At 35.5% G+C, this 7,742-nt stretch overlaps 1 protein-coding gene across 1 annotated transcript in view; it reads right to left on the bottom strand.

Annotated features, from left to right (window-relative positions):
- The window catches only part of SYT10 (synaptotagmin X), a 32,758-nt gene that overhangs the window by 2,285 nt on the left and 22,731 nt on the right, over positions 1 to 7,742 (bottom strand). The window contains exons 4-5 of the mRNA XM_010009870.1: positions 963 to 1,083; positions 497 to 668 (exon numbers count right to left, since the gene is read on the bottom strand). Coding sequence (XP_010008172.1) covers positions 497 to 668; positions 963 to 1,083 — 293 coding nt within the window. The remainder of the gene's footprint in view (positions 1 to 496; positions 669 to 962; positions 1,084 to 7,742) is intronic.

Raw genomic sequence — 7,742 nt, 5'->3', positions numbered from 1 at the left:
CTGAACCTAAAGGTTACAAAGTTTCTCTATTGACTTAAATGAAAAATTAATTAATACTTAATTCAATGAGGCAACTAGCATCTAATTCTTTTTTAGTAATCCGATTTTTTTTTTAGTTCAAATATCTGCCATTTAAATAGAAATTAGGGGTGTGAGGGACTTTTTTAAACTGGGAGACATACCTGATTTATAAAGATTTTACATAGTCCAGCCACCAGATGGGGAAAGAAATGCGTGCCAAGGCTAGTGGCCCATAAGAGGATTGAGCCATGTTTCTTCTGCATCACATTTGTTTATGACACATATAAAATGGCCTGAGCTCTAAAAGGTGTGGAAGCTTTAAACCTCTACTTCCTTTTAAAGGAAAAGACCCAAAGGCTTTATCTTCTGTGACACTGAACCTACTTTAAAGTTCAAGGAGGTGGAATGCAGTTGCTTGCAATGATCAGGTAACTTCTCACTGAAGATTAATGGTAAGAAAGCAAACTGTGCTTACCGATCGTAATCCATCACTGCAATGGAGAGGCTGACCTGGTCCACATTCTCTGGAGGGATATCAAAGATGATGGCCTCATTATAAATGGGATTGAGTGTGTTCTTCTTTGTGGTCGTTTTCCGCTTTTTCAGTCTTCGACCCTCACACATCAGTGACACTTTAACATATGGATCTGAGCAACAAATAATCAGTTGCATGCATTTGGACTCAAAGTCATTCAAATGTGTAGCATAAAAGCAACATTTTTTTTTAGGAATGTCATATCAATAAAACAATGCAAAGGGAAAATGTGGGCATTCTGAATAAGACATAGTGACTGCCAGACCAAAGACAGCCAGTAGATCTGAACAGGGCCTACCCATTCTCCTGCTACTTCCATTTCACAACGTTAAACACTCAAAACCCAAAGAGTTCCTATTTGTCCCCTTCCTGTCTGACTTCTTATTAAAAAAAGAAGTAGATTCACCTGATGCGCCAGTTATGTCCATTGCTTTGAGATTCCTACATTTGATGACAGTTAATGTCATTCTCCCGGCGGTAGGCAAATAACAAAGGGAAAACATGATCTCACCCAAATCTACGCTCTCCTGAAAAAGAAAATAAATGATTAGCAATCTGACCATACTGCCAACAATTCGGTTCAGATCATGCAGAAACTTAATTTCTTTTTTAACATGAAGAGACTTGTTTTGCAGTCTCAGGTGCTTCTGAGGAGGTCACAACCAATTTTCAGAAATTATTTCTATAAAACACAGAAAGGGTGCCACAGGATAATATTTAAATGACAGGATTTAGAATTACTAAACAGAGAAATTATTAAAAAGTGGAACAAAAACTTTCGGGATTCCTGATATGTTTGTGTTGAATTCACACAAATGAAAAGGTACTGAATGTGGAATGTCAATTTCAACTCTTGAAAAGACTCAGACTCCATTATTTCCAATAGAATGAAATCTGGTGGCATATTTAGATCACACACATTTACATGCCTTTTAGCCACTGAAATTTGTGTAGGACATATATTTCTGCACACATGTATGCATATAAAAAGTTTATCCTACGTGCTTTGAAAAGATGAATGTGCCGGCAAAAGCTGCTAGTTTTACTGCTCTTACTGTGCTTTGAGGGGTTCTGTTCTGGAAGAAAAGCAAAGCAAAGGAGTATCACCCCTGGCTCAACAGCAGTTTTTTGGAAGACAATATATTTGGAAAGATGGATAAGGTCCACGTGGATCTTAATAAGCCTCACAAAGAGACAGTTTCTATGTTGAGACAATGTGCTGTGAATTTATGTAGTATCATGTTGCTACACAATTCAGATGTTGCAACATTTGAGAAACGTAATCTAAGGAAGAGAGTTTCCATCAATTCTTATTATTTCTTTTCTCACAGTTATGTAATTATCATAAAACTACAAAAGTTTACTTGTTGAGTTGTTAGTTATGTTCTAAATTGTTTCTTTTAAATATACCCCTAAGAAAAGAAAATTGCATATTAAAAACAACTTAGGATTTTTAAATATGAACTTAGAAGGAGAATGTAAGGAAGTCGCTTCTATATGGCAGCCACTCAAGCATGCTAATGTGATTGCAAAGGACTTTTTCTGACTATTACTTGAAAGCTTATTTTTAGTATCTCAGCTCCAATATTTTATCTGTTAAACCTATAGCTATGCTGAAAGGACAAATTTGTTTGAAAACTGGTGGATTTATGGTACAGCTGCTCTAGTGTCAGAAGGCAAGCATGATAAATCTTTAAATAATACATAGTAATTGCTGTGTAGATAACAAATGCATTATTTATAGTTACGAGACAGACTGGGACTTACTCCTCACATTTTTAGCTGCTGATTTGAACATTTTTATTTACTTTCTTTAGGCTAATATTCTGTCTAAATTAAAATAAGCACTTCAGATCTTTCTTGAGTAAAAATGGACTTAATCACATGCCTCAGGGAGGTTTTGTTGTTTGTTTGTTTATTTAGGGTTTATTCTTGTCATTCGTTTGGTTTTGGTTTTTTTTCCCCTGCTTTGCAGTCTTTAGATTGAAGAATGCAGTCTTAGAATAGCTTTAAATTCTCTGTTTCACTGTTAATGAAATACTGACTTTTGTGTAGATTGGTCAATTCATATGTTCAGTCATTTTTCTAGGATTCTGTTCTGTGAATTAGTAGATTGATAAGCATGTAAACATGTACTGTGGGCAAATTTCATGCTTGTCAGGATTTCAGGATTTCAGATTACTCAGGATTTCAAAACTATTTAGTTCATTCAGTCCTCATAGGATAAATACAGCTATTTGACATCTCCTTAACTCAAGCCCCCTACATTGCCACACACAACACAGAATTTTGTGCCAGAGTACATTAACAAATTCACTTTTTTATTTCAGAAAATATAAATAAAACTTGAAAAAATGAAGTGTAGTTCTTTTCACTCATTTGTTAAAATGGCAAGTGCTCTCCATTATATTTTGTCGTACCTGAAATCTGTTTTAAGCACAGCTTCTGTTACTGACATTGCTTTCTGAATTCAGAGTCTGATTGTTGTTCCCATATCCATATGTCAAAGAGATCTCACTTTATTGTTTGAAAAGGAAATATAGTTCCCCTACATACAGCGTTTCAAAGCTTAAGGTCTATGTTGAGAAAGGTGATGAAGATGGGCTGGATCACAAAACACAGTGGGCAGCTCATAAAAAGGACTAATTCTTCCTTTTTCATAGAGATGACTTGTATAAGTGAATAGAGAAAAAATAGTTTTTGCAAGATGTGAGTATGAACTTGAGTATTCTATTACTTCTTTCTGAAGAGAAATTGGATAAACAGTCAGAGGTTTGGGTGAGCTCAAACGATAAAGAAGAATACAGGCAGAGCTATTTATCATGACTTACATACTTAAACAGAAGCATTGTTCACAATACTTGCAAACTGCCTATGGTGGTTACTCTACAGTACTTTTTTGAAAAGCAGAGAAAAGCATCAGTGCTTAAAAAAATGGCAAGCATTTGAGGCTTATGCTCAGTCCTTTCTTTCCTTTCTGAACACTATGTACTGAAGTCAGATTGGAAAAGAGGTTGGAAAATCCCCTGCAATCAAATTTAGTGTTTCTGACTGTGCAATGAATAAGCAAGATGCCTTAATGCAAAAAGAAACGTTTGGACAACAAACGTGGGGAATCTTTGCACTTTGCACAGCAGACTGCCCAAAGGGCAGATGTACTGAAGTTTACCAAAGTTCTGTAACCTGTGTATTGACTACTCAGGCTGACATGGCAAAGGATGATTTTAGGATTGGGAAAAGGCTCTCTATCTCTCCATTGTTTATGAAAGCATTTTCTGACAGCTAAGACCTATACCTGGAAAAAAGGTGGCTTGTGCTGCCCAAAAAGGTCTGATTTTCTTATTATAGAACAACAGTCACTTAGGTCTATCCACCATTTCAATAGACAAATTCTGCAGTAGACTAGAATAGATATTATTTCAAATAAACATTCTTGTCTATATCAAAGATATTTGAGTTATTCATTGCGATTTCAATGGGCTAGAAATAAAATTAGTAGTTACCCTGCAGTAATCTGTAGATATTTAACTCTTCTCCTAGTGGAGAGAACTGGCTATCATAGATTGCCATCACAGACTCGGATTTCCCATGGTCCTCAGGTTGAGTTAAAATACGTGTTTGTTCAGAATCCTTCAAAGAACTCTGATATTTTTATCTTTTTAATTTAATTTGGTACTAGTTGTGGCATCTGATGTTTGCTGACAGTTTTGTAGACAGTGTCTTTTTGTTTAGTAATTAGTAGAAAATCTGAGTACTTTTACTTAGTTTCTACTTTTAGTATCTGCTGAGATTGGTCATACTTGAGTGAACTGACTATATTATTAGGACCTCTACAAGTCATAGAGCAACCGGGGATTAAGGTATTAAAATGCGTCATTAAAATAAATATTCTTTGGAAAACAATCACATAGGGTGAAGCCCAAGACTTATGAACTTTCAAAAGTTGTTTGGAAGGATTAAGATTAATATTATGCATATATACATGGTAGCATCAGAAACTGGGACAGGGATACCACCATTTCCCCCCATGCACTTTTTTGTTAACTCAAGCACTGCAGGTTCATTAATTTGGAGCTGAAAACAGGTTCAGACCTAAATAATGAACAAAGTGAGGTCCAGCATTTAAGCTTCTCATGGCAGTCTTTCTTTGTCTACCCCATTGTTTATAATGAGTAGCATTTTTGAATGCCCTGAATACTTAAGTATTAATGATTTTAATTGAGATTTAAAAATAGGATTTAATTACTTCAGAATCCCAGTGCTCTAGAAAATTTACATTTTTCTCACTTTATAATACATTAGATAAATAATTAAGTTCACACAAATCATCTGACAGGAACTGTTGAATACAAGCAAATCTGAGAAAGCCAAGGCACAAGCTGCCCTCAACAATGATGTCTGCGTTACAGTCCACCTCAAACAAAACACAAGTCAGAAGACATAAGCTTGGACCCAGTGGTTGCCATTCATAAAAATTTTTAACTATGCTTCACACTGTCTTACATGTATCATATATTCACCTAGAACTGTACCTTATTTAGGTAAGTCACATGAAAATTTCCCTCTTTTCTAGGCTTATTATGAGTTTTTCTTTTTCTTCATAAATTAAACTTAGATTTCAATTAACAGCTAGCTTTACAGATGCTTGTAATGATTCCCCCCACTGACTTCCAATAACAGATAAACCAGCATCAAGCATAGATTCACTAATGCAAAAGGAAGCATTTGTGGTACTGCATACGTCTCTTTTGTTTATTTCCCTTTTGTGTACACAAGCTGTCATACAGCACTAAGGAACTGGAATGGTGGCAAGTGCTTCAGTTACTTTTATGGCTCCCCTTTTACCTCACTAGCCAATCCATTTTCTGGTACAGCAATGCTAGAACGAAATAAAGCAAAGAGAACACTGATATTAAATGTATATGTCAACTATTTAGATGAACTTAGGTTTTCTTAGTTACAGAATACAGATTCTTCAGATAGATAGCATAATTCTCATCCCACACAAGCAATCACACCTGGATGAATGTGCTAATATTTTTTTCCATTAGGTTACCATGGATCTGTCCACATTGCCTGCTTTACGGGCTGTTGGAAAATAAGTCCAGGTTTTGGCAAAGTCAGATGAAAAAAAGTCCTCATTCTATTATTTTTGTTATCAGACGAAATGAACAGCACTGCTCTCATTTTCACACTTATGCCTCTAGAAGCAGTAGCATTTCTACAGAGGCTGTGCTCCCTCTTCACAATATGTATACATAGGGTAGTGATGTGAGGAGTAGTCTGAAGCCCTTGTAGGATAGCATCAACTAGCTTGACTGAGTTTTAGAACTGTTGCTGCTGGAGAAAGCTTTGCTGTCTGTTACTTTAACTTTCCCATTGGTTTCCATTAAATTCCATAGAAGAGACAACTTTTAGCTAGGAACTTCTGCAAATTCAGTGAGGAAGTTAGAGATCTTTCAGTGGTCAGTGTAGTTTCTTCAGCCATGATCCTGAACTGAACGGGAAAAATTATTTATTGACTATACGAACAGTGTAAGAACTTCTGTAGTCTCCCTCCTGTACTCCAAGATCTTAACTAGTTTCCTACGCTAGCAGGAGTGAAAAGCTTATAGGAAGCCCATGTGTGAAATAAGATGTTTTTGCACCATTTTTTGATCACAAATGAGCTCTAGGCCATTTTTTACTGTTTGTTTCTTTTTCTTTTCCCCTAGTTTTTTAAATTTTGCAATTAAAAAAGTCTTAAAAGAGCAACTCTTTTATTCTTACAATGAGCTATGTAAACGTTACTGGAACTAAAGAATTTATACACTTTTATTATTCCTAGTGTGTCATTAATTTCCATAGTTAAAATAGCAAAGATTTATGTAATTAATACTGCATTAGAAATGAATTCCCTCAAAAACTTCCTTGTTGCTACTTTATTACTCAGATTATCATAATTCACAGTCATAATTTTAATTCTTAATCTCAATTTTAATATCCAAAACTACTTTCCTATTAATTGTAATTTAAATGATATTTCAAAGATTGATTGCATGTGAGAGTAGCATAGCAAAAATATCAAGGGTGGTATGAATTTATTTTGTACTTAATTCCTAAACAAATGATTTGCAAATTTTTTCTTTAAATTTTCCTGCTGTATTTTGAGTAAGCATCTTTACTAACTAATAATATTTTCTAGATATCAAAGATGTTATTCAGGCATTTACATTCCTAAACTTTTAGCTGTTTCCTTTGGTCACGCTGAAAATTGCTTTTCTGCATAGTTTGCAAATGTAAAGAAAAATGAATTGGCAGATTCAGACCTTTGGATGACTTGAGTACTGCAGAAAAATAATTTTTCTAAAGGAAAGATTTTTCTCTCTCTTTTTCTTGTTCTGTTTAGAAACATACTATACATATTCCTGCTTTCCAATAAAAACTACTGACCTCGAGCTTCAAGAATCAGGGATAAAATAAAACATAATGATAAATGTTGGGCATTGCATGGAAAGAAGAGGGAAACCTGTTCCTTCACACAGCTAATTAAGAATACATTAAGACATTTCTTGTTTTGAGATATAGTTTAAGAACTAAAAGAATAATAGTAAAAAGCCATACAGAAACCTACCAGTCTGCCTGTTTTCTCACCTACGCGTTTAGAATTTGATGGTATTTATGCTATCACAGAAGTTATTAAAAGTTACATGAAGAGATCTGGAGAGCTAATCTAACTACCTCTCAAAGGGATTTTACTTTGGAAACCTTGTCCCCACAGCTAATATTTATTTTCCTCTCCTGTTATTCTTTGCATATCAGATGCAGATCTTTTTCTTCCTCCCAGCACCACCTACTGATTGAGCTGTTGTCCTGGGAAACGAATCAATGAGGTTGTGTTTGTTCTTGCCTCTGTGGAAGACAGTATGGAAGCAGTGGGGCCTGTTGCTCTGTAATGACTGCATCTGCTGCTTGTGGAGGTCTAATGCTTGTTTTTGCCAATCAGACACTCTGATTGCTCTGGTTCACAGTTGCTGATTGCAGTCCTGATTGCATAGAGAGGACTCCCGGAGACAGCATGCTGGGTCAAGCGAGATGAATGCTCTCAGTAGTGCCATGGAAGCCTCCTGGATGCTTCTTTTGTCACTGCCTCTGTATATACCCATCTGTCTTGTGCACCAGGGACATAGTTTCATCTTGCCAGGCA

The sequence above is a fragment of the Nestor notabilis genome, unplaced genomic scaffold (assembly GCF_000696875.1).
Source record: "Nestor notabilis isolate BGI_N333 unplaced genomic scaffold, ASM69687v1 scaffold8932, whole genome shotgun sequence".
NCBI classification, from domain to species: Eukaryota; Metazoa; Chordata; class Aves; order Psittaciformes; family Psittacidae; genus Nestor; species Nestor notabilis.
This window is presented reverse-complemented; position numbering and strand designations above follow the sequence as displayed.